This window comes from Sciurus carolinensis, chromosome 7 (assembly GCF_902686445.1).
Source record: "Sciurus carolinensis chromosome 7, mSciCar1.2, whole genome shotgun sequence".
NCBI lineage: Eukaryota > Metazoa > Chordata > Mammalia > Rodentia > Sciuridae > Sciurus > Sciurus carolinensis.
In genome coordinates this window covers 106,631,255-106,659,040 of record NC_062219.1, presented here as the reverse complement: position 1 = coordinate 106,659,040, position 27,786 = coordinate 106,631,255, and the positions used below count along the sequence as shown (strand labels likewise).

General features: G+C 34.9%; 1 protein-coding gene across 4 annotated transcripts; it reads left to right on the top strand.

Annotated features, from left to right (window-relative positions):
* The first annotated feature begins 88 nt into the window (after window positions 1-88).
* Window positions 89-27,786, top strand: Cenpq (centromere protein Q). 4 transcript variants are annotated; one of them, XM_047557125.1, is made up of 9 exons: window positions 89-176; window positions 5,911-6,018; window positions 6,889-6,943; window positions 8,074-8,197; window positions 8,775-8,843; window positions 11,086-11,215; window positions 13,796-13,906; window positions 21,200-21,277; window positions 21,901-27,786. In XM_047557125.1, the coding sequence occupies exons 2-9, from the start codon at window positions 5,917-5,919 to the stop codon at window positions 22,030-22,032; spliced, it is 801 nt and encodes a 266-aa protein (XP_047413081.1). In that variant the 5' UTR covers window positions 89-176; window positions 5,911-5,916; the 3' UTR covers window positions 22,033-27,786. The 4 variants fall into 4 exon arrangements, with proteins under 4 accessions (XP_047413081.1, XP_047413078.1, XP_047413080.1 ...); XM_047557122.1 differs by having other exon boundaries at window positions 13,796-13,915; window positions 21,901-27,784; XM_047557124.1 differs by lacking the exon at window positions 89-176 and adding an exon at window positions 189-326 and having other exon boundaries at window positions 13,796-13,915; window positions 21,901-27,785.

Sequence of the window (27,786 nt, the reverse complement as noted above, 5' to 3'; positions counted from 1 at the left end):
CGCGCGCTCTCTGGGCGCGATTCTGATGACGTCATGAGCAGGCCTGGACTCCCGCCTCCAACTAAAGGCGTTTCCGCTTTCCTCACAAGTTCTTCCGGGTCTCTGGCCCTTGATTATTTGCGCGCGAAATAGTCTGAGCTCCAGTCCCTGAGAGACTGCAGAAGACTCAGTCGGTGGTGAGTCGTGAATCCGGGTTAGGGGATGAGTTTCGTAGCCAACGCGTTTGTAGCAAACTCCGAAGTTTTTATTTGACGAGAGTGAAGTTATTTTTCTTGGGGAAATGTCCGCCGTGCCAAAAGGTTTCAACTAGGGGTCCACAGGCCGAGGTATTTGTTTTTTCACCGGGGCACGAAACCGCTCACGTCCTCACTGTGTCATTCTCCTTGGCCTGGTTCCGGAGCTCTCCGCAGTCAGTGGTGGGCGAAGTGCAGCCTTAGAGAACAGTGTCTGTGATTCTCCAGGGGTCGTGCACCCCTTGTCCCCAGGCAGAAGTCTGGGCTGAGCTCAGACTTCTAGGCGCTTTCTAGGCGCTTTCTGGGCGCTTCAGTATTGTCGGTTAGTTGTCAGTCAAAACTAATACTTTTGTAAATACAATTTAAAATAATATTAGTCAAACCCATAGATCGTACAACATCAATAGTGGACTCTAATCTAAATTATGGATTTCGGATGATAAGCCAAGGTGGGTACATTAGTTGTAGCAGCTGCAGTACTTTGGTGTTGGATGTTGATGGGGGAAATTGTAGTGGGTTGGCCTAAGTAGGGGCTACATGGGAACTCCCTATGTTTACTGCTCAGTTCCACTGTAAAACTATAATTGAACTAAAAAATAAAGTCTGCTTTTAAATATTAAACCAGAGAAATGAGATTCAAAAGATAAGATCAGTTATTTTATGATTAGACTTGACATACATAAAATTACTTTTTCATTTTCCTATGGAAATTTTATTATGCTCAATTTCTTTTTTGTGGTTTATAATGTGCTCATAAGTACATTATAATTTGTACATGATAGTGGGATTCCTTGTCACATATTCATAAATGCACATAACATAGTTCGATCAGTCTCATTCCCCTGTACCTCCTCTTTCCCTCTTCCTAATCCCCTTTCTCTACTATATTTGTTTCCATGGTATTTTTTAATTAGTGCATTATAATTACAGATAAAAGTGAGGATGATTATGTATATTCTTATATGGACATAACATAATTTGGTCGGTTTCATTTCACAGTGCCTCCTCTTGTCCTCCTCTCCTCCCTCTGAACCTCTTTCCTTATTCTATTAGTCTCCCTTCTGTTTTCCTGGGATCACTTTTTTTTAATTCCTTTTTTCCTGCCTGGTTTCCACATATAAGAGAAAGCAGTCAATCCTTGATTTTCTGAGTCTGATTTATTTCATTTAGCATAGTATTTTCCTATTCCATCCATTTACCATCAAAGGGCATAGTTTCATTCTTCATGGCTGAGTAAAACTGTTGTGTATATATTCCACATTTTCTTCATCCATTCATCTCTTGACAGACATCTAGGGTGGTTCCATAAGTTGACCATTGGTGAAATGTGCTTCTCTAAACATGTATCATGTAGTATGCTGATTTAAATTATTTTGCATAAATACTGAGGAGTGGAGTAGGTATGTCATATGATCATTCCACTCCTTGTTTTTTGAAGAATCTGTACTGATTTCCTCAGTGGATGTACTAATTTCTAGTCCCATTAACAATGTGGGACTTTTTCCTTACATCCTCACCAGCATTTATTATTTGTATTCTTGATGTTAGCCATTCTACCTGAGGTGAGACAAAATCTCAGTATAGTTTCAGTTTGCATTTCCTTAATTGCTAAGAAAGTTGAACATTTTCTCATATTTTTTGGCAATTTATTTCTTCTTTTGAGAAATGTCTGTTTAGACTACCCATTTGTTGATAGGGTTATTTCTTTTTTTATGTTAAGTGATTTTTGTTCTGTTTATATTTTGGATATTATTCTGTTGAAAGAATAGCTGGTAAAATTATTTCTCCCACTCAGTAGGCTCTCTTTGCACTCTTGTTTTCTTTGCTATGCAGAAGCTCTTAATGTGACACCATCCCATTCATTCATTCTTGAGCTTTAGGAACCACTTTAAGGAAGTCTGTGCCTGCGCCTATATGCTGTAGTGTTGACCTTTTGTTTTCCTCTCAGTTGCAGAATTTTTAGGTCTTTGACCCACTTTGAGTTGGTTGTTGTGCAAGGTGAGAGGGATCTAGAGTCATTCTTTGTGAATGGATATCCTGTTTTCCCAGCACCATTTATTTAAATGGCTAACCTTTCTCTCACATGTTTTTGACTCCCTTGCCAAAGATCAAATAAATGTATCTGTGTGGTTTTGTCTGTGTGTCTTATATTGATTTACATGTCTGTTTTTATGCCAATACCATACCTTTTTTGTTACTATAACTCTGTAGTATAATTTGAGATCAGGTGTTTCCATGCCTCTAGCCTTACTCCTATTGTTCATAATTGATTTGGCTATTCTTGGTCTTTTGTTCTTCCATGTAAATTTTAGGACTTTTTTTTTTTTTAATTCTGTGAAGAATGTATTTGGTATTTCAATGGTGTAACACAGGGTCATGTGAGTGTGGAGGGTTCTTGTCTCATGCATCCAAAGAATGAAGTACACAGATGATGAAGAGTGAGAATTTAGTAGCAGTTTTATTAGAAGCAAACAAGGAAAGCTCCCACAGCATGGGAGGGATCCCAAAGAGGGATTGACTAGGAGTTTTTATACTGTTTTGACGTAAAACAAACCTTTCAGTGGCGAGTTACCCTTTGATTGTTCTCTTTCTCTGTCTCAATTGAAGGTGTACAACTTTTCTTATTCCCATAATGGAATGATTTAATGTGTTTGTTAAATTGAACTTGTCTGTACTTGTTCCTTAAAACAGAAGAATTGCTTGGGTTCAAAACAACTTCTTGAGGTTGACTAATGTTAGAGTAGTCAAGGAAATCTGGGACAACAACAAAATGTATGGGCATCTAAGCAGGAGTGGGGCCTTCCATTTAGGCAACCAAAAACAAAAACAAAAAAACAAGCTTTAGCGTAGGGTTTTAATCTGGGTTGGTAGTCCTGCCTCAGTTGGAAAGCAATCTATAGATTGCTTTCTGTGATATGGCCTTTTAAAAATATTAATTCTACCTATCCAAGAACATGGGAGGTCTTTCCATATTCTAATGTCTTCTTTGTTTTCTTCCTTTAAGCTGGGTGCAGTCGTGCATGCCTGTAATTCCAGCAAAGCAGGAAACTAAGGCAGGAGGATCCAGGCTTCAGGCTGGCCTGACCAGCCTAGCAAGACCCTGTCTCAAAATAAAGTTGAAAAAAAAATATGGGAGACTGGAGATGTAGCTCAGAGGTAGAATGATCCTGTGTTTGATTCCCATTCCTCCTGAAGGAAAAGTGGCCTGCAATCTTTATTATAGAGGTCTTTTAACTCCTTGGTTAGATTTTTTTTTTTTTTTTTTTTTTTTTTTGGGTAGTTGTGGTTTCATTATTACTGTATAGAAAAACTATTGATTGTATATTGTTTTTGTATATTGCTACTTTGCTCAATTTATCAGCTCTGGAAGTCTGGTGGAGTTTTTTGGGTCTTCAAGTGTAGTATCTTATCATCTACAAACAGATAAGTTGATTTCTTCTTTTCCTATACGTATCCCTTTAATTTCCTTCTCTTGTCTATACATGGCTAAAATGTCAAGTCCTGTATTGAATAGGAGTGGTAAGAGTGTATTGAGTACCTACATTTTAAAAAAAAGAACAACCCCAAATAAACAATCTGTTTACATCCAAGGCCCTAGAAAAACAGGACAAACTAATTCCAATAGGAAATATTAAGGTCAGGAAAAAATGTTTTCCAACAGGAAAAAAGTAATGAAGTAAAGAATAGAAAACAATCGAAAAGATAAGTGCAAGAACCAACAAAAAATTGGTTCTTTAAAAAATTTACAAAATTTATATACCCTGGTGAATTCACCAAGAGAGAAGACCAAAATCAACAAAATTAGAGATGAAAAAGGAGATATCACCACAGACATTTCTGAAATCTAGATGATCTAGATTTGAAATTTGAAAATGAACATTTCAATAATTTGAAAAATTTAGAAGTTGTTAACAAATTTCTAGTCTCATGGAAGATATAGAAAATCTAAACAGATCAAACTCAAGCAGCAAGGTTGAAGTGATAATAAAAAGTCTTTCAAGAAAGAAAAGCTCAGTACCCAATGGATTCTCAGCTGGAGAAATTGTGCCAGAGCATCACAATTTTTTTCTGTGAAATAGAAAGGAAGGGAACCCTTCCAAATTCATTCTGTGAACTCTCACCATTGATAACAAAATGAGGTAAAGATACATCAAGGAAGGAAAACTAGACCAGTATCCCTGATTGAATATAGACGCAGATATTCTTAGTAAATATTAGTAGTCCACATTTAAAAACACAAAAGAATATTGTACAACATTATTAAGTTGTTTTCCTTCCAGAGATGCAAGTTTGGTTCAACATATGTAAACTAATAAACATAATCTATAACATAAATGGAATTAAGGATAGAAGCCACATAATCATTTCAATAGATGCAGAAAAAGCCTTTGATGGTATTCAGCACCCATTCATGTTGAAAAAATAGTGTAGAACTAGAAGTAGAAGGAACTTCATCATAAGTGTTATATATGTATGATAAACCCAAAGCCAGCATCATACTGAACAGGGAAAAACCAAGTATTTCCTCCAAAGTTATTCTCAATTTCTGTCTTTAAAGGGGTTGCACCAATTTGAGAGTCAAATTTAAAATAGTGCTGAATTACATGTTATTGGATAAAGAATATTAAGAGAAAGTAAATAACAGAACCAAACTGTAGGTGTCAAATGAGAGAGGCCATAAGAACCCACAGACTTTGGGAGAAATGTTCAAGAGCATTATGAGGTGATATTTTGGCTCCCTAAATATAGTTTGTGGTCTTTTAATTAATTTTTTTTTCAGTCTTCCTGGGATGGGGTTTGGAAGTGGCGCTAAAGACCAGAAGCTTTTAAAAATGTTTAGAAAATGAATGATGAATTCCTTATCTATATATCCAATATAAATACCTAGAAACAATATACACACATATATATGTACATGCGTATATATGCACATTTCCTCGTGTACTATACCTAACTTGTAACCTATCTACTCCTCTGGTCTAATGTAAGAATACATAACACATTCCTTTTATCAGAAATGAGTTTGGTGATATAGGAGTATTAGGGAAAAGGAGTTGTTCTAAATATTCTTGTCGACATCCCCATTCCCATGTCTATTTTGTAGTTGGTGTACTCTTGTTAAAATGCCCATAGTGTATTTAAAGTGACTTAAATCCTTATACGTGGCAGACTGTCACATTAATATCCACAAATAACATTGATAATATAATCCTAAAAATTATCTCCTCCCATCTTTTCCATAAGTTGAAGGAAAAACCCATTATTAAAATCAGAAGATATTAATCTTTGTTATCTGTCTCTTTATTTTATTTTTATTTTATTTTATTTTATTTTTTGGATTTAAACATGGAGATATTTATTGTATGGGGGGTATGAAGTGAAAGATGCAAAAGTGTTTTTAAATTATTTTTAAAGTCATAAAAATGGAAACAATTTCAATAAAATTGAATTAGATATCCTGATACAAATGAACCAAATTATTTGTTTTAAAATGTTTAAATGTTTTAAAAACATGTAATACTATCCCTAAACCTTTATTTATTATGATCTTTAAAGAAATAAAAATTTGGAAAAATTATATTATTTTTAACAAAACATTGTGCAGGCTTTATCATTTTTCCATGTTCTTTTCATTTTTACACATTTTTTAAAACATTGTTACAATTGTGCTATTTAGATCAAGATGCCTGGTAAAACCAATGCTTCTAAGAAAACGTCTCAACAATTGAAAAAAAATTCAAAAGGAAAAGTCGATAATGAGGAACTGGAGTTGTCAGAGAAACAGGTAATGAAAATATCAGGTCTTATCACTGTTTGATTAGGAGTATCATCTGTTCCATTAAAGAAAATATTTGAAGTCTAAGTGTCAGTATTCCTACAAATCATAGTAATTCATTTCATAGTCTGTAAACTTTTGTGACATTTATAAAAATTCTCAAATAAAAAATTATTGTTTACTTCCATATCTGAAAATAAGCATTGACCATAGATTTCTTGGGGGAAAAAAAAGAGGTCCTGTCGGTATTGCTAAAGTGTCTAAATGCAAAGGTTAGGAATAAAGTATATGTATTCTTATCACATCCATATGTTAAAAGATTAGAGTCTGTCAATTGGCGTAGATTTTTTTATTAGCATAGAGAGAAAATAGTTTGGGAGGAAATGTAATCCTTTCTAACTAAATTTGGCACTTCTTTTTTTTTTTTTTTGGTACCAAGGATGAACACAGGAGTGCTCAACTACTGAGCCACATCTCCAGCCTTTTTTTCTCTCTTTAGTTTTGAGACAGGTTCTCACTCAACTTGCAATCCTCCTGCCTCAGCTTCCCTGGAATTACAGGCATATAGACAGCAGCCCTTCCCTATTGAAGGATACTTGAATTGATCAAAAATTTTTTCCAGGTTTAATCCTGCTCCTCAGGCAATGCCTATATTTGTTTTATAGGTAAAGTATATAACTCTATTTCACAGGCAGTGTAAATAGTGATTTATTTAAAACATTCTTTGACACTATAGAATTCTCTTATTATCACCATCATTCAAGAATTGCTTTAATATATTCTCTATGATAAATATATGCTATTCTCTTCAATATATATGACAAATCTATTATAAAAATGATACTTATCTGATGTTTAATTCTGTGTGTTTCCTTTTAGGTTAGAAACTTAGGAAAAAGAAATAAAAATCATCCAAAGCATTTGTCTACTGAAGGTATTCCTTGTCTATATCTTATCTAATATGTGTCTTTCTCAAGCTGTCTACATTCTTGAACAGATTTTCAGCATCTTGTTTATGGCTTCTGCAAAAGCTAAAGATAGTAATAAAAAGCCACATTCAAATTTTTGTAAGGTAGTTATTTTGGTCAACTGAAATTTTACTTTACATCTTCAGCAAAATACCGTCTAGGCTTCTGTGCCACTAAATTGATAGGACTAGAGAAAAATCATCCCACAGTCTGAATTATTACTGATCTATGATGTAGAGATAAACCTACTTATTTCTCTTCAAGACAAATATGCGTTATGTTCTATTACTACTGTATAATTGTATAGATTAGTTTTGAACCACTGTCTAAGCTTGTTTAGAGTAAATAGTTTGAAGTAGTTGTTTTCTTGAACATTGCCTTTTTTTTCCATGTGTAGTGTGTGTGTGTGTGTGTGTGTTTGTTTGTGGTGGTAGGGATTGAACCCAGGGCCTCATATATGCCAGGCAAGTACTCTTCCACTGAGGCTCATCCCCAGCCCCACTGAACATCATTTCTTCATTGGGATGATCCATATCTCTAGGTTCTGGATTTATACTTCCATAGGGCACAGTCCTTTTTTCTTTTGTAATGCTCTGCACACCTGTAATTTTTTAATATCGTTTTTCTTCAAACTGATCTTTATGAGAGCCAGTACTATGTGTTCTTTGTTTTATTGCTTATAAGTGCAACAGTACCAACAATATAATCAATACTGAACATCTATTTGTGGTTTGATTAGTCTGTTTTGTTCCAGTTGCCATCCAATATTTGGTAGACATCATTTTCTTGCCTTAGTGAAGTTCTTAAGGAATTCAAGTCATTTCTGAGAACCAACTTTAATAATTATAGTTTGGTTCTTCAATTAAAATTACTTGAGGTTTGTATTGCAATATTATGTAGTACATAGTATTTCAGTTAACATAATAATAGACAAAAAACTCATATTCAATACCTTTCATGTTATAGCTATGTAATAAAAAATGAATTTTTTGTTTTCATAATTCTGTTAACGTTTTTAGATTTTAGAAAAGTAATTTTTTTAAGTAAAAATAAGCAAGCTTTCTGAATTGACCAGAGTCTCTTCTATCATTAACAGCAGGACAAATAAAACATACTAATCTAAAACAGATAAAGATAGCATCCAAAAAAAGAAAAACCTGGCAACCTCTTTCAAAGAGTGTCAGACAGCATTTGCAAACTATGATCGAATCAGTAACAATGTGAGTATACAGTTTTTCCTTTACACTCATTTGGTTCTTACTTATTTGTTTCCTATAGACATTTTTTAAAATATCACTATATGTTAAGGTGATATATTGCTTTTCTATTTCAAAGGAAGATAAATTTAGTACCTTATGATGGCATTAACTTTCAGCAAAATGTCTTCATCAATTTTAGAAACTTGGGATTTTATCAGTGAAATAAAAATCTAGTCTTTGTGACCTGATCTGCTATCTATAAAAATTTTACAGATAAAATGCTGGAATAAATTGAGTCCAGAGTGATATTTTCTATGAAAGTTACCATGCTACTAGATTTACAAAGAAATTGAGACAGAATTCTGCTCTTATAGAGCTAAACTCTATCAGAAGAGTGAGGCACATAAATTCTTATAATACAGTATGGTTAAAAAAACTGCATTATACTTTGGTTTAAAACATACTTAATGTAAAAGGAAAAGTGATTACTTCTGCCTGACTAGTGAGGAGGAACACTAGAGAGGATTCAGAGAGAAAAAGTACACATATTCATTTTTGTTTCAGATGAATATTTATTCTAGATCTTTTTTTTTCCTAGAGCAATTTTAAGTAACAATATTAAAGAAAAAGAACAAATTCAATATCATCTCAACTACCTGAAGATAAGGTAATATAGTTATGCAACAAAAATGATTAAAACCTAATTTTTGAAAGTCTGATTTGTTTCTGTTACCAAAATTGACATTTGCGAAATATAAGGATTTTTAAAAGAATAAGGGAAAGTACTTGGAAATATGTGTTTTCACATAAACTGCTGCTGCATGTGTTACTGAAATAATTTCACTTTCAGATAATTTGTATAAAATAACAAAACCACAAAACTCTTATTGCTATGTTTCACTGTTCTGTGTCAAAATCTGAAAAATATTTCAGCTTTAACTTCTTTAGACTCATTTTTAACAATTTGAAGTTAACAATTCACTACTTTTTTCTGATATTTATCTCTTTTCTGTGGCTTTTCCTCTACTTCATGTTGTATTACACTACATGCAAAAGAAGCAGGTATAATTCTCTAAGATATCATTGCCCTTCTTCTTGTGACAAGTCACTAATAGGTATTTTTTTAAAGTGTTCTTGAAAAAACACCACCACTGCCCATGATTTTCAGTGATTACTTTTCTCTAGTATTTTCACTTTTTCTTTTCATAAAAACATGTTTTACATCTCAGTTTCAGGTTAGCCTAGAAATGCCTTTGAACTAGTTTTTTAATCTGTGGAGATTCCTCTGAGCACAAATTCCATTTCCTTTTCTTTAGTTCTCAATCCATAGTAGCAAAATAGAGTGGGGTGGGATGGGATGGGTCAGGGTGGAAGTTTGTTAAAAGAAATTGAACAGATTAAAGAAGGACTACTGGAAGCAGGCTTTGTAAGCTTCTTAAAGGTATGATGGCCTACTATTAAAGAAGAAGGATACCAAAAAAATTAATACAAATGTAATAAAACCAGCTATATAAACTCATATAAGACAATATTGGGCGTTTTGGTGCATGCCTATAATCCCAGTGTCTTGGGAGTCTGAGGTAGGAAGATCACAAGTTCAAGACCAACCTCAGCAACTTAGTGAGGCCCTAAGCAACTTAGCGAGACCATGTCTCAAAATAAAAATCTTTATAAAAGGGCTGGGGATGTGGTTCAGTGGTTGAGCACCTCTGGGTTCAATCCCTAGTACCCAAAAATAAAAAAAAGTTTAACTATATAAGACAAATAAGTGTTGTTTAGCATATGGATGACAATATTATAATGCATAATAATTGCTGTGAGAGTGTCATAAAAGGTGAAATTATATTCAAAAGGTAGGCAGTTCTTGCCATGTAGCAGCTATGGACATATTTCAAAACTTGCCTATTTTCTTCACATTTTTACTTTCACAACTCACTCTCTTTAGTTACCAAATTACTCATACCTATGATATTATTTCTTCTGATACAATAGAGTACAGCATTAGAATCCATATTAGGTCCTAATTAGAGCTCTGAATAAATATTTCTATAGCAGCATTTTTTTAGACTGTATTTGAAACACTTGTTTTGAAAGATACACTATGAATAAAAGTAATCTGTGACAAATTATATTTGGGCATATTAGCATATAATGATCTCTGTAGTAAATAAATTTATTTCATTTTATTTAACCTAGCATCTCCCAAATTGATATTTATTACAGGAACCTATTTTCATGTTAGTCTTGTTTCTGTTTTCTCTGCATACTAGCTCCATTCTTTTAGTTCTTTTTAGTTATCAGTTGTTCTCACTAGATAAAAAATGTAGACATACAGCTCCCTATAGATAGATATCTTTCAACTTCATAAAGAAACAGGAAAAAAAATACTCTTATTCCCTTAGCTTAATTAGAAAATTCTGGAATATAATCTGTGACCCAGCTTAGGGTAATGTGCGTATTGGTGGATTAATTTTGTGGTAAGAACTCTCATGGTGTGATTAATGTAAATTGACCAGTGGTCTCTCTCTTACCCAACAATCCACAATTAGTAATAGACTTTTGTGCTGTCATAGTTTGAGAAACATATATAGGTGATAGAAGGAAAATTTGATTTTAAAATACATGTAAACTGTTAGCTATGTAAAACAAAAAATGTTATTTTGGTGAGGAGTTATGATGCCCCATGATTTGAGATAAATCTTAATAAATTATAAAGTTAAGTGATGATTTTCCAGAACTTTTTTTGGAGTGGGGGCTGGTAGGAGGAACCGAAGCTTCTACCATGGTTAGCCATTAGCCATTGTTGATAAAAGAATGTTATAGCCTTTATGAACATGAAAACAGAGAAAAAAAATGAGAACTGTTTCAAAACAAAAATAAACAATCATATTTTATTCTATTCTATTAAGATTGCTACAGTTGTGTGAAACTATGAAAGTCCCTCCCAGAAAGCTGAAATATTTAACTAATGTTTCAAATCTACTGAAAATGGAAAAGGCACAAGCTAGAGCTAATGAAGAAGGTCTGGCATTATTGCAGGTATGAAATTTGAAAGGAAAATCCATAATTAGCAGGTTGGGGGTGGTTTGGGGTTGTGGCTCAGTGATAGAGCACTTGCCTAACACATGCGAGGCAATGGGTTCTATTCTTAGCACCACATTAAAAAAATGAATAAAGACATTATGTCCATCTACAACTAAAAGTATTTAAAAAAAAAAAAGCTTAGGGAAAAGAGAAGGAGACTTTAAAAAATATTTTTAATTAACTATTAACATTTAATAGTCCCATAAATCAGTTAAAAATGTTCAGAAGTAGTAAACAATAGTGTGAATTTTATAATAATTGGAAACATTTCTGTTTTACAGTTAAAATAATACATCTGTGTGACAGTAACAAATACAGTCTTACACTTGTGGTAGTAAATTACTCAATGCAAGCACTACTGTTTTGGGCAGAAGAATTCATTTGCATAAGATAGTCTTCAAATTAGTAGTTTTTAAACTGTTTGGATCCTTTAGTTTGCTCTTATGTGCCTGACTTAGGAACATTGCTTTTTCCCACTACAGCCTAGAGTTACTGTTAAACCTGTAACAGTAACACAAGTTTTACTCCTACATAACGTGCTCTTAATGATGATACTAGGGAAATATTGTGCTCTTGATGATGTGCCCTTAAAATTGTGCTCTTGGTGATACTAGGGAAACACAAACACTGAATAAAGTCTCATATTCTGGGAAGATATGAGGCATTGTTTTTTTAATCTCTAGCTCTTTCATAAAAATGGAGCTATAGGATTTCAAAATCAGCATGAGTAAATATTTAAAATGAGGAACAAAAATAACATTCCTATAGAAAATTTAAAAAAAAAAAAAAAAAAAAGCATGCCAAAAGGACAAGGGCACAAAACAGAAGAACACTAACCCAATATCTTAACTGAGTTGAAAGAAATTCATAAAAATGATAGACGGTATAGGAAAAAAAATCATAAATCAGTGTTAGAGCTACTAATAAATGAAGTTACAGAATTCAGGAAAAAATTAGATATTAAGGTAAATGGTTTGCATTTGCAGGTTAAATTAGCAGAAACACTGAAGCAGATAGACAACAGATAATGTGTATGATTTAAAAGTAAAATAAAATGAGAAAACAATCCAAATCATAAGAAGATATTTTTTAAAGGAATTGGAAAAAAGTGACATAGTATTTTGACAAAGAAGAAATATCCTGAGTATGCTCTACGAAGATAGTCAAAACAGTGGTACAAAATAAATTTTAAAATTTTTAATGAAACTTTTAATTCTTGTTATAGATGACTTTTTTCTTAGTGAAACCATATCTCAAAAAAAGGGGGTGGGCATGGGCTAGGAATGTTGCTCAGTGGTTAAGCAACCCTCAGTTCAATCCCTGGCGCAAAAAAAAAAAAAAAAAAAAAAAAAAAAAAAATTAAAATCTTCCTCTATGGAGTTTACATTCTGGTGAATTAAACTCAATCTCAACATTTTAGGCACTCAGGGATTAGCACACTTGTCCTATAACAGGCAATAAACAAGTTAGCTTTTGTGGAACATGTATTGTCTCTTGTGCACATTTTTTTGGCTTGGTTTGGGTTTTAATTGTCATTTAAAGATGTAAAAGCCATTCATAGTTGTTGGTTTATAAACGCTGCCACTGGCAGTTACCAATCCCTGCAGGTGCCCTTTAAAAACAAACAAACAAACAAAAAAAAAACAGTAATTTAGAAACCTTATTGTATTTCTTGAAAAATACTACTATAATTGCCAGCAACAATTCTGCTTCCAGTATTTGCAGAATTACATAGATGTAGCATAGATTACATGCTGAGCAATATTAGGAGTTATTAACTCTGAACATTTTCTGTAAGATGTGTTCACTTGTTCCCTAACTCCCAGAGACATTGCTGACATTAACTATTGCTAGAACTTTCAGTGCAGTACTTAATACCCTTTAGAATTCTGGAAGTTAAATTCTATACTTGGCCTTCAACCAGCACATTCCTTTTTTTTTCCATACTCATTTCATTCATGTCTCATTTTCTTTTTGTCTTCCAGTATAAATTATATATTCATTTAATGTAAGAAACTTCACTTTTTTTTTTATTACTATCCCAGCTCTAATGGCCAGTATTGCCTTTTTTTGACAAACTAAAATAGCAGACACTCAAATGTTCCTGACAAACTGAAAAAACTTTGAAATTAGTTTCTCTGCTACCTGAAGTTATATCCTACTTATGTGCTGCTATATATGTTCATTATCAGTCCTTGGACTCTGCAAAACTCACACCTGGGTCTTTGAGAATCTGTGATACTAGCAGCTTTGTTAAGTTTTTGAGGAAACATTCATGGACATAGAGTGTTTCTCCTTATTCCAGTAAAATTAAGTTTCCATGTAAGGCATTATTACATTGACAAAGCAGCTTTCTAGGAAGTCAGGTTTATGAAAGAAACAGAAAAATTCAGTACTTTCTTCCAAAACTGTTTTAATATATGAGATATTTAAGGCAATATATATATGTATATGCATATATAAACATATACAATTTGATGGAGTTAATTTGATAACACTTAATTTAAATATTAATTTTTTTCCTCTCTGACTCAGGAAGAAATAGATAAAATAGTGGAGACCACAAAATCAATGACTGGAAATATTCAGAGACTAAAGAACAAAATTCAGATTGAGGCACATGAGGTAGAAGAAGAGGAGGAAAAGGTAAAACAGGTAATGGTTTAAAAATATGTTGCTGAAAAAGAATGAAATTATTATATTTGCTGGTAAATAGATGGAAATGGAGAATATTGTGCTAAGTGAAATAAGCCAAACTCAGAAAATCAAAAGTCAAATGTTTTCTCTCATATGTGAAAGCTAGAGTAAAATGGAGGAAAGAATAGGATACCATAAAGAACCAATCAAATATAAATTAATAGATTGTAGCGGGGGGGTGTGCCAGGCTAGCTCAGGCATGGGTAAGAGCCGATGGAGTCATAACCCAGACCCCAAGAGTTGGGTAAATGCAGGCTTGTGGCAAGCAACCTGCAAACTTGTTTATTGCAGGAAAAACCAGACATTTTATAGACTTTTAACCCAATCACAATGTGCCACAGGGGATCAGACCACCAGGCCCCTATACAGGTTTCCTTGGTAACACTAGGTAAATTTGGGGGCAGTTGTTTACTTTTTAGGTGGTCAGAGCAGAATGCTCCTCTCTGCAAGTTTATACACTTGAGACATAAACTGCTGCGGGCCAAGAACTAGGATTTCTCCCAATATTTCTCCCATTTTTATTAATTTGGACAAGGGATTCCTTCAGGAGGACCTGATTGACCTGAACCCTCGTGAGTCTCATGTCGAAAATGAACCACAAACATTTAAGAACTGTAAGAATTATAAGGAAGAGTATATAAGTTAATCCTAACATTGTAGTAGGATTCAGCATATTAAGCAGGTTCTATTTAAAGGTGATAACACAGACCTCTCCCTGGAGGGAAAAGGGGACCACAGCTGATGTTCTAAAGTCCCAAGAAGCAAGCACACTTTATATCCTTTATAGGTTAAGGTCTCTTTTGTTCTCCAGTTCTTTCCCCCTTATCTCTCCTTCTTGTCTATGTGATTAGGCCTAGTTTTGCAGGTGAGATGTAAAAAGTCCGTTCTCCCAGGGGCAGTCTTCAACTTCTAGACTTCCAGAGGCAGATGGACTTCATTTCCTTGATTTGACTGATCCTGTATTTCTACACTAACTACCTGTCCCCAATTCTGGCTTCATTCCCCTCTCTAATTTTAGGAACTCTTAACTGCTGTAAGGAAAGGGGGCAATGACCACTCTGGCTGCTTTGAGCTGGAAGGGGACAGAGTGGGGCAAGCAGTTTGGATTTCACTTTTAGAAACCAAGTCAATCGAGAGGTCCATGGTAGAAGTCTGGTTGGGGAAGAGCAGGTTGTAAAGTCATCTGGGGGTGGGTGCTTCTATGAGAGAAGAACAAAAAGACATGAGTACTGAAATGAGATTAGTACAAGATAAATGTTGCAGAATCTGGAACATGCCAATGAATATCCTTATCAGGGGTGGAAGAACTGAGAAATTGTTCCCATAACAAGGCCTAGCAAAGGCTGGAGAGGACACGACCTTTATTTGGGAACTTTAACATTGTCTAGGTTATCAGGAATGTAAACACAACATTTAGTAGAGACCTCTATATTTCTGTTACTAGCAAACATAGATTAAGCCTACCTGTGTCTGTAAGCCTTAAACTGACTAAAAACTTCTGACTCTGGCAGTTTCTCTTGATAGTTATCCGGCACATTTTCCTAAGAATCTCTCTTTTGTAGCTTTTAGTCTTTATTCTAGTGGGCTAACACAAGTGTACATCTTACGTTGCATTGAACTATTATTTCTTTTAAATGCCCAAGAATGGCTACATTTTGGTTTTAACTGTTTTGCTAGGTGTCTAAGATCAAGCTGGTCAAAGTGACCTGTTCCTGCAGAAGACATGTTTGGGTAACCCTAAGATGGTGGCTGGCGTTGAGCCAAGAGGTGGCGTTTAGTGTTAACACAGTGTGATCTACTTTTGCCTGATTAGTTATCTCTGCACTAGTGGTCAACAGATATTCCTCATTCTTTCTTTATTGGTACCGTGACGCATGCTCCAACCATGCTACTTAATCCTAAGCTGATTGGCTGCCTTAGGTATATAAGACACGCACCTATAGGAAGCACCTCGGATAAGCAGCTAGTAGAGAGGATAACTGGATAAGCATTGGATAAGCAGCACCTCTGATAGATCGCAGATGGCAGATCGCAGATCACAGATCGCAGTACACGGGATGCACCATAGACACGCCTTTAGCACACACTGATAGCATGCTCCTTTAGTTTGCAGGATGCAGGACTTTAAGAAGATACAGATCTCTGAAAGTGTAGCCTCTTCGATGAGCAAAGACTCTTTCTCTTAAGCAAAGCCTCTCTCTCTCCTCTCAAAGTCTTTCTTCCTCTATAAACTAGGGAGTAAGCAAATAAGCAAGAAAGCAGCCCACTAAAGAAAGATAGTAGAAGTAGTTCATTTCCAGTCCACCTCCGATAAATACCCGCACAATTGTTGCTGTAAGCAGTAACAATATCCGCGGATTTGTTGCTGCAGGCGGCGACATGTTCCTGTCTGTTAAAGAGTCAACTGAGTTCCCCCAGGGGTCCCTCGTAGTAGAGAACTTGAGAGCCTTAACTTTAGTGCCATCCATTAGGCAGGGTCTCCTCTATGAGGTGGCTTTCCCTTGAAAGCACCAGGGATGTCTCCCTTTTTCCTTGACCCTCCTCTGCAGCAGGTGCACTGATTGGCTTTTCATCCTCTAGTGGCCTCATTAATCTCACTGATCAGGAGGTCATGTGACCCAGAGTTTCAAAGCTCCTTAGAAAAGTCCTCTTGTTCCCTGGGTTCAGGCTGACTGAGGGGAAGACCCAAATACTGGTTTTTCTTGGCCTCTGTATTTAATCTCAATCTCTAAGTTCAATCTTAACCATCCAGCAAGCCAGTCTCACCAGTCATAAAGTAAGAGTGCTGGGCTTTTAATTTCAATGTCTATGACTTTACAGTTATTTACCCCTTTTATCTAATTGGGGTCTACATTATCCGTCCTATACGATGTCAAGTTAATATTCGGTGTTTGCTCTTGAAGCAGTACTTCTGCAAAATATTAATCAGGCAACAGTTGGAGTTTACAAGGAAAATTCAAAATGGAATCACCAACAGTAAAACATTCAGTTTGTGCAATAGCTATCTTGAATTTTGGCTGCGCATTTTGGCTCTATATTATATCCCTTGTTTGAGATTGCAGTGATTCCACAGCAAGAACCAATCCTTTGACCATAACTTTAAAGAAGCTGAAGTCTGGCTTATTTTGGAGCCACTCTAACATGCAGTAAGTGGGGAGGCAGAGCCTTATCTGAGGTAAGGTGTGGCCCCTCACAAATCTTAAATGTTTTAATTCTGATGTTGATCTTTGACTTCCTTAAATATCATTTTAAGCTTACATATATTGTTTCCTGAGTCTTTATGAACATTAGTCAACACAGTTTAACATTATATCCAAAACACAAATCTAAGACCGAGAGAGCTTTTGACTTTCCTTTTGTGTGGAAAAGTGGCAAAATGTTTTTGTTTCACAATACTAACCTTTAGACAAATTAGATTCTCACTAACCTTTAAAAATACATTTCATTAAAAATTTTTTATCTCAGTGTAAAAGGTAACAAATTTTTCATATATCCTATTGATAACAGGTCCTGTAATAATGCGTTAAATGATAGAAACAAATCCCCAATAAATTTTACTCTTTATTAGTTTAAATTTACCATTACAGACGGGTTTAATTTGGAAAATAGCAGCTTGATAAATTTCTGCATTAAAGGCTTGTATACCTGGAAAATATGAACACATTTAATATACAAATAATGACCATTCCAATTACCTTAATTGGTAACAGTTGTTGTTTAACCATAATTGTGTAAACCCCAATTTTCAAGAGTAATTGCTCTAAAGAAGAAAACTTAACGGACATGATGTTAGGAGTAAATTAGTGTTTCTAAGAAATCCTTGTCATTTTGTCATATTAACATGTAGATTGAACTTTGGTTTATATTAGTACATTAGTATTTGACCTTAGGAAAAATCTTAAGTAGCTTTAACTGATTGTTTCACATACGTACAACCAACTTAGTTACCCACAAACTTGTTGAAATTTGCCCTTTACTTATACATAGACTGTCTTAGCACTTACTTAGACCCTCATGTTTACCACATAAGCATTTTCTTACCCAGAAACATTTTGTTTTTTACTAAATATATTTCCATATTTAGAACCTTTTATTTTTTCTTTTCTGTTGACCCCTTATTGTTCACATCCTGAAACAACTCTTATGAAATTTCTGAATTTAACTAAATTACTCCACTGGAACAAGATTAAACACTTTGTTGTTTATAGTACTCTAATTGAAACACAGTTGAAATTTTTGGAGCCCTTTGTATATAGAATTGTACCTGTTAGGACTTAACTCTCAGTTACATTGTGTTTAGTGATAACACAAAGCAGTCTTATACCCTTTTTGTTCACCAATCTATGAAAACACCAATAACATTTAAGTATGTTATCCCCGGGAATTTAAAGAGTTAAGAGTACTCGATGTTATTTAATAATTAGTATTTTAACTTTGTAAATTAATCAGATGTCTCTAACAAACACATTTGAGTAATCGTATATATGTTAGGTCTAATTTACTTATTTTACTGTAAAACCAAGATATCAGAGTATTGAAAAGTATTTGCCTGCTCTTTCCTGTAGAAGAAAAGTCCTAGAAACAATTGATAGTTGGCATTTATAAACATCAACATTTTATTAGTTTGACCACCTAGAGACTTGTGAGTTAATTTCAAAGACATTTTACTTTTATTAGTTTGCCCGATTTAAATTGAACCCTTTTTAAATCACATGCATTAAAAGTATTTGGATCCATTTTTTAAAATTTTAATTTTATGCACGCTTATTATTCATGTCAATTTTGTCAGGTACATACAGAAACAATATGACATTAGACAATACCATATACACATAACACAAAAGCAAAGACCTTGTAACATTTATCTTCATTGCAATGTAACAGATGTTTAAAAATAACTCTAGAGTTGAATAAAAATAGAACTGATCAAAAAATCATTAACCTAAGTATGTAGGATCAAAATTATGAGCTCAAAAAATATAGCATTTAAGAAAAACAAAGCAAAACCAGAATCCTAGAAGAAAAAAATGATAATGACCATTAATTATAGCATGAGAGAGTGAAGAAGAGGTAGGCAGAGAGAAGGGATGAGAGGAAAGGAGTGGAAGAGAGAAAGTGAGTTAGTTCTGTGTAACAGCCCAGGAGTTTAAAACAGACACTTTTTTTTTTCTTCAGTCTCAGGTTGGTTCCCCACTGAGACTGCTGCAGTTTACATTCCAATGCTGGCTTCAGTAAGGCCAGGCGGGGGAAATTGCCTAGGACCTTTTAACCCTTTTTCCTGGTTGAGAAATCAGGTTAGGTTTGGATGTAAAAAATCATGAAACATTATTTCCCACTACTTTTGAGGAATGGGACTGCTATATCATACTCCTTACAGCAATGTGCCATGGGCTTTTGGGCTGTTGGGCTGTTTAGGGTTATTTAGGGTGGGGGAAGGTGCCATGAGGAATGTGACTACACAGGTTTCTCCACCTAGATTTATTGCTGAGGAATGTCCTGTTCTCCATTTACTTGCAGAGAACAAAGAGGAGTAGCTGGAGGGGAGGGGGCTATTATTTACTATCTCCGCTGGGTTTTCTTCACCGTTTTCCGCACTGGTGGGGGGCGGGGCACGACTACAAGTTTTGTTTCACTTTCTTCTATCATCCACAAGAGTAATCTTTTTGGATTTACATTCTTCATTGGAATTCCCTTTAAACAGGCATACATCGATGTTATTATAGGATAAACGGTGCTGGTGGGACTAAACTTTCTCTTACTTCTGCCTTCCTAAGGGGGGGCCAGGTCTGGGAGTGGGATGGGGATCCAAGACCTTCCACCCCCATCCGGGCCCAAATTGATGGGGTACGCTGCAAACGGATTCTCGGGAGAAAAGGAAGATCCTTTTAAAGTTTCTTGCTTGGAGGAGAGAACTCCGGAGGGAGTGGGAGAGGGCAATTCACTCCAAGGGTACAGAAGGGGAGGGGCAGATGGCGGGAGGCCTTTGTTACTCAGTGGGAGGCCTTTGTTATTATTGGTGTCTGTCTCCTCCTCCTCAGAACTTACAATGCTTGAAATGAAGGCCTGGGGGGTCATTTTCTTATCTTTTGGTTTCACCTTAAGCCCTCTCTGCAAGCTGCATTGTGGAGCTCTCTGCCTAGGAGGGAGATTGGAGTTAACAAATCTCTCAGGAACAAGGAGAAGGACTGTAAAGTAGCCTGCAATGAGTATCCCTAAGCCTAAGATAGGGGACCAGCAGTGGGACAAAGGGAGCCTATCTTCCAACAAACAAAGAGGTGTTTAGGATCCAATATATTTTGGTGCTTCACGGGGGAACTTCTGTGAGTCCTTACGTCACAGCTGTGTGTCCCGCACAGTGTCTCCAGTAAAAGGTAAAAATCGTAGGGCCACTGGGCGGGGGGAAGCATGTAACTCGAGCCAGTGGTGGTGTGTGCCTTTTCTTGGGGATTAGGACAATTAGTATGAACAGGGAGGAGAGGGGTCCTGTGCTTACCCTCACAGGACCGTCAGCATACACAACACGAAGGGGCTCTTACCAAATCAGCAATCAGGGGGGACTCACCAATCCCAAGGATCCATGAGTAACAAGGCACGTTGGCGCCAAATGTAGGGGTGTGTGCCAGGCTAGCTCAGGCACGGGTAAGAGCTGACGGAGTCATAACCCAGACCCCAGGAGTTGGGTAAATGCAGGCCTGTGGCGAGCAACCTGCAAACTTGTTTATTGCAGGAAAAACCAGACATTTTATAGACTTTCAAACCAATCACAATGTGCCACGGGGGATCAGACCACCAGGCCCCTATACAGGTTCCCTTGGTAACACTAGGTAAATTTGGGGGCAGTTGTTTACTTTTTAGGTGGTCAGAGCGGAATGCTCCTCTCTGCAAGTTTACACACTTGAGACAAACTGCTGCGGGCTAAGAACTAGGATTTCTCCCAACAATAGATGAGTGAAAGGAAGTCTAGTAAAGGAAGGAAAATGGGAGAGGCGAAGGAGGACTACAGGGAAAAAGGAGAGGAAAAAGGGAAATCATGAACTGAAATCAGTTTCCACGTATGTATGTCAGGAGGAACCAGCTACTTTGTGTAACTATAAAGCTCTAATAATAAAAGAAAGAGAAAAGAAAAATATTGCTGGAATTTAAATATTTTTAATGCTTAAATTTTAGTAAGGTAACTTTGGAGAATAAGATGGGCAATATGTATATTTTCAAATAATGTCTAGTTTTCTGTTTCTACTTTAGATGCTTCAAATGGATTGTAGTGGGGTACTCTCTCTTCCAGAACTTTCTCAGAACAGTCTTAAAGCACCCACACTTCAGGTAAGTACCCATTTACCCTACTGACTATGTCACCAATAATGCATTCCATATATGTAAAATCATATCCTATTTCTTTCTCTGAACAAATCTTACCCTGATAAAAACTGGCAACTCATTTTTCTCATTTGACTGTATAGTTTGAACGTCTTTCCTTATTGGTTCATGTAGATATCTTATTCTTGTCCGTAGCTTGTCTGTAACATTTCATTACATGGCTATACCAAAATATAATTTTGATGAAAATAAATAATTTTTGTGTTACAGATGATGCTGGATATATATATACATACATCCAATGTGTGTGTGTGTGTATGTGTATGTGTATATACACACACCCACACAAATATATATCTTTACATACTTGTGTGGTCATAACTATGGAATACACTTCTGGAAGTAAATTTTAACAGTTGTTTTGTTTTACTTTGTTATTTTCCTATCTATAATCTACCAGTGGTGAGAGGAGTAGGAATAGGGAAAAGGAAAGATAGATTTGAAATATGAATAGTCATGAGTTGATAAGTGGTGATTTGGGTGGTTCATACTTGACAGTGTTATACTCTGAATAACAGGCATTTTCTATAAGAAAATGTTAAAAACTGATTACACCATTTTACCCACAGAAAGAAATTTTGACAATAATTCCAAACCAAAATGCTCTTCTAAAGGACTTGGATGTTCTTCAGAGTTCATCCCAGATGAAGAACTTGTCAATGTTCATCGAAGAAGCCTATAAGAAACTAGATGCCTCTTAAAGAGTTTATTTTTTAGATTGTTTCATATTGATGTTATGTTTATGGATTTGTAAAACTGTTAACCTATGATGGTGTCGTACAGGCCAAAGCCTAATATGCACTTTAAAATTAGCATCTAATGTAGTCCTGAAAACTCAGTTTACAGCAGCTGCTAAATCTAGAAAATCAATATCTATATTGTTGTATCAAGTTATTTGCCTAAACCCATAAAATAAGAATAGTCATGATCTTAGCACAGAATCGTCACATTGTGACTTTGTATATGTAAAGTGTTTATAGTGCCTAATGAATAACAATATAAGTATTTGCTATCACTCATTCTTTAGCTGATAGCTTACATTTTTCTGTCTAGTCACCTGGAACTTGAAAAATTCCCAAAAACCTTTACTCTTACCTAACTCACAGTCTTTTTGTACAGTAATTAAGATTTGCCAAGTATCTTTAACTTTAAAAGTAGCATCAGATTTTATTTCTTTGGTTGGTTAGTAAGTAGATGTTGAATATTTATTTTCTGCCTTCATCAAAGCATACTTTTATTTTTAAAAATTATTAAACAGAAACCTAAGCACATTTAGCCCTTAAAACAAATATCAACCAAAAATCTTTTGGGAAAGCTGAATATATAAGAACTGATTGCCAAAGGCAAAAGATATTGAAACCAAAGAAGGCAGCAGACAAATTCTGGATTACATGAAATGCAGTTTATTAGAGACTATGGAGGACGTCCTGTGTGGCAGCAAGACAAAAGAGTCGCTTCACCCTGCAGCAGGAGGAGGCTAGATGAAAGCATCCCGCAGCCAACCAAAATGCACCTGGGCTTTCTCAAATACTGTTAACATGTCAAAACTCAGTTTAATAGACAGTTCAGGTGTCAGTGTCCAACACAAATACTCAGCTGACTATCTTAATGGATTTACTTATTGTACAGAGTTTGGAATACATGCCAGGGTCCCCTGATGGTGAGATGATGTTTAAAGCTGGATCCCTACAAATCCCTTTCTTACAAACTTTTCCTCTTTATGTAATAAGCGTATAATGTTTCAATAAGTGATTAAATATAAATATGTCAAAAACCTTTCCTAAGCCACTACTGTATATTATCTTGGTTCTTTTATCTATTTGTAAAATAAATTAACTATAGTTTTTCTGTCTAACTGAGAAACTTTTTCTGTTTAGAAGATGCCGTAATTCTGTTAATATCCTCCAGGCAGAGACTACCAAGAACACATCTGTAGTTAAGCAGATTGAGTTTAATGTTAATTGTAATGAGGTCAACCATATATCCTTGGGATCCTGGAACAGCTCAGTAAAAGGATAAACACAATATCCTCTTAGGAAGCCATGGTAAGCGGACCATTAATGAATTTTAAAGGAGAAAGAAAGTCTTCAGGAAAGGAAGCTGGCAAAGCAACTAAAAGTAAAATTCTGCTGAAGGAAGAAAATTTGGTTTAACTTTTTTGAGAGACTATGAATATGCTGTAGACCTTAGCATGATATAATCATTTAAAAATCCTTTATATGAGCCCTTCTATTTGCCCAACTCTGAGTTGGGCGTATCTAGCAAATAGGCTTTGTTTAATACGAGGCACCTGTGCTGGAACCTAAAATTAAGGGATTTACTTTTATTTGGTTGGATAGAATTTCTTGGCATTCTCTGTTTACCAAAAATACGCAGTTGCACCTGTCAAAATTAATTAGTATTTGAATGATTTGCATTGGCTTAGTTTCTAAGCATAAGACTAACTGCACTCATGTTTTATTCATCAAGAAATATTCAGCTTTGGGGAAGAGAAAAGTAAGAACAAATTCACATTTCTCAGTTGGACTTTAGCATGTCTAAAGTGACTGAGCCTGTTTTGTGTTCTAACTAGCTTTTCTTATTAAAAGTTGCTGCAATTAAATGTATTTCTTCTTAACCACCACAGAAACACTTCCTCTTGGTCTAAGTATTTCTTTCCCTCATTAAAGTGGCTTCTGTTAAAGGACTGTGATTTTCAGTACCAACCCTAACAAAGATGATTATAGTGGTTAAAATTGGACAGAGGAAAATCTGTGCAAAAAACCTGTACATAAATGTTCATTAATATTCATAGAAGATTTATTCGTAAGTGCAATAAAGAATGAGAACAAAAACAGTTGGACAGAGGAAGATGATGTTTTCTAAATTCATAAAACCACTATAGAGTACATTTTAAAAATGAAATTGTTCATTTCATTTAGAAACAAATGTGCTGTTGCCAATTTCATCCCATTTCCACTCCCTAGGAGTTTCTTAAAATTAATGCAAATTTTCGAATGTGACAAGAAGGCTATACAATAAAAGCAATGATAAAAATTGCTGGTGTTTATTGAGTGCCTGCTGAATGCCAGGCACTGTTCTAAAACATTACATGTATACATGTGTTTATACCAATGTTAATAACAATCTTTAATCCTCTATGGGATTAAACCTCAGTTGTCACTATTATCTCTAAAAGATGAAGAAACAGGCACTGGAAGGTTAATTAACTGTTTTTTAAGATCACACAATTAGTAAGACATTGAACTAGGAAGTGAAAGAAATAATTTGTTATGGGCCAGGCTATATGGGCAATGAACAGACTCCATTTTACCCTGAGACTCTATGTCATATAGGAAATGCTTCTCCTGTGGGAATCCCCTGCCTCTATCCGGCAACAGTTGCTTAGCATAGCATGTTTGGCAACACAAAATGTCAATTCTTAAATAATGTAAAATTGTTCTCCTTTTGGTTCCTATTTTTCTTGGACAGTGTACCCTGTCAGAGAATGATTGTCTAGATGTTAGTAATCATTCTTTAACTTGTACCCGACTAAGGTAATTTTGACTTACTTCCCCTTCTGCTTATGATTTTAGATCTCATGATGTTAGTTTGTAGTTTTGAATCATAGCAAAAGACACTATGATTAATGTACCACCATTTATTTATTTATGGTATAAAAATGTACCAACATAAATGTATTTGTGGTATAAAAACCCTGCAACCCTACGCTCGGGGCTGTCCTCCCAATAGCCATTTTGGGTGTTGTGTGAGACAGTCAGACGACTGCTAAAAAAGACTCAAATTTGGACTTCTCAGTGGTGATTGACCAATGCTTAAGTTGTGCTCCACAACAAATTGACACTTCTTAGGAATTTTCTACTAAGCTACACTTAGAAGGGGCTACTGAATCTAATGAATATATTCTATTACAACAAAGTACAAATGCATGTATTTTGGGAGTATAATGATAATTTGTATTTCTGGGTTTGTTTACTTGAGTTAACCTAAGAAAATCCCTTTAAATTTATCTGACATTTACCTCCTTTTTCTTTTTCCTTTTAATCTCAGAGTTGAAATTTCATATTAGCCTGGTTAGTCTAGCCCAAATTTAATTTCCTTCGACCAAAGCAGTTTTCCTGGGAAAGTACATTTTGCATTTTTGGTTATTTTTCCTTCAGGCAAAAAGCAACTGTTCTAATTATTTTGGATGTTTAATAGAAAACAAAGAACCTTTCAAAAAGGCTGAAGTTTGTTTTGGTTGCATGTGGGAAACATGATGAATTTAAACTTAGAGAAATTATTTTATGTTTCAGCATCCATAAATAACCCCTCCCCTCCCTAAATGTTAGTTTTCAATAGGATATTCTACTTACTACCATAGCGTTTCTTTTCTGCAAATAACAGCTTCTATTCAAATTTTAGAGTCTATTTTACTCGTTAACATTTAGGAAAAAAACAAAACATAAGTTCCTTAGGAGCAAAAACAGGAATGTGTTGCCCTCAGTAACATATCTTTTAAAAAATTTGAGTACACCAAGATCAAAATCACTTATTTTGATCCATAATTGATATTTTTAAAAATTTGTCCCATCACTTTTAACTACCAACTTGCCCAGTGTGTTGTGCAGCCCAGTGTCTTCTAGTAGAGAATGTCTTAATAATTTTATGAAACATAAAGATGGTGAACAACATCCTCCCCATTTGACCACATGCAAATTGAAGTACTGTCCATATTCTGACGAGACATTTGTATGACTTACCGTTCCAAAGCTTAGGTATTGCCACTGTGTACTGGGATGTCCAAGCAAATACTTATGAGGGGGCTGAGATTGCAGCCATTTGAGGAAAAGTAAACTTTTTCAAAGAATAAGGTGAAGGAATTAAAATTTACAGAATTACTCAATTCCACAAGTATCCTCTCCAGAGATTATCCCCTTTCAGCTTTGAAAGTTTAGTGCAGCATAGTCATTTTTTTCAAAACAGGTAAAAATACCTCAGAGGTTAGTACCTCTATGTCATTTTCTTATTCCTCGTTTGCCTGTGTCACATTCTGTATTTATCCCCTTCTCTGACAGCCTGATGAATAGATAGGTTGTATGTCTTAAAAATGTCCATCTCTAAATCAAATTACTGCTCCCTGGCTTTTAAACTTTTAAGACTAAATGGGATAGAAAAAGGTAGAACAAAACTACTTACATTCTGTTTGAGATGATTTTCACCTTACAAAGATCATAAACCCGCCCCTTCTACAGGTGTGGGCACTTTGTCCTCCCTCTTTCCACTAACGACTAATTAGAGAAATAGCCTTAAGTATAAATTTACCATTTATACAGAGGGAGCTACTGCATGGATACACAGCTAAAAGATCTCAGTTTCAGACTGAACTCTCAATAGCAGGTAAGCTTTTTTTTTTCCCACTAAAATAATAAATTCAAAATCATTGGTTTATAATTGCAGGAAAGAATATGAGAAATGGAGATGAAATTGATCTTATGCAGAAAGAATAAATACTTTGTTTTGTTGGTATGCATTTTCTTTTTAAATTTTTTGATATGAGAACAATAGGTATTATGAAATATAAAACTGCATTGTGATTTGGGCACAACTAAAGTAATAGTAATCTCTCTGAACCAAAAAACTTTAATATATAATGATAATATATAAATATGAGCATTGAATTGTGAGTACTTAAAAAGAAAGTTTTTCCTCATTAATAAAAGGCCCACTATTGTATTATAAATGCTGTATTATACCATAAAAACAGGTCTTACAGGGGGGTTTTTTGTTGTTGTTTTTGTTAATAAAAATTGCAGTTTTCTCAAGGGAGAGTCATATTTCATTGTTTGATTAATATTTATCAGAAAAGAATTTCAGGTGCTTGCTCTCCTGATGAACACTCAAATGCTCCAAAGACTCTTCAGTTCCTAAAACTGATATGTGTGTGATCATTTTTCTTGACTAAGACTTTCAATTTGTGAGTCTGTTTTTGGTAACTGTTGGGTTAAAGGAGTTACAAACACATTTACCTTCCAATTCTAAAACACATACTGATTATGGGGAAGCTGAATGGGAAGTTGAAGATTCTTGTGATCTTGTAGATTTTCAGAGTTCGCAGTTGTCATTATGTCTTTTTAATATAATTCAAAAATGTGTAAGCATGTTTTCTTCATCTGCGAGGATTTCTGCATTGTTTGTATCATTTTAAAAAAAGCAGATCTTTGTATTTAGTGACATCTCCATAAAATATGTCACTGTTTACTGAATGCGTATTTTCAAATGTTGTGTTAACTATAGTGTCTTCTCTATGTGAATTCATGGGAGAAATGTCTCATTTTAATTTGTCACCCTGAGTAATTTGTTTGTGAGTTGCAAGAGCTTAGTCTAGAAAGGTAGATTGATGCCTGATCAAGGAGGGTTTTGACTATTAATAAATTAGAGAACTGGACTTTAGAAATGCCATAAGTGAAAGAACA

Excerpts from the sequence above, each read along its gene's own strand:
- Cenpq (XM_047557124.1), top strand. The coding sequence starts at position 5,917 with ATGCCTGGTAAAACCAATGCTTCTAAGAAAACGTCTCAACAATTGAAA. Across the intron at positions 6,019-6,888 it reads TGGAGTTGTCAGAGAAACAG|GTTAGAAACTTAGGAAAAAG; the intron begins GTAATGAAAATA and ends GTTTCCTTTTAG. Across the intron at positions 8,844-11,085 it reads CTCAACTACCTGAAGATAAG|ATTGCTACAGTTGTGTGAAA; the intron begins GTAATATAGTTA and ends TATTCTATTAAG.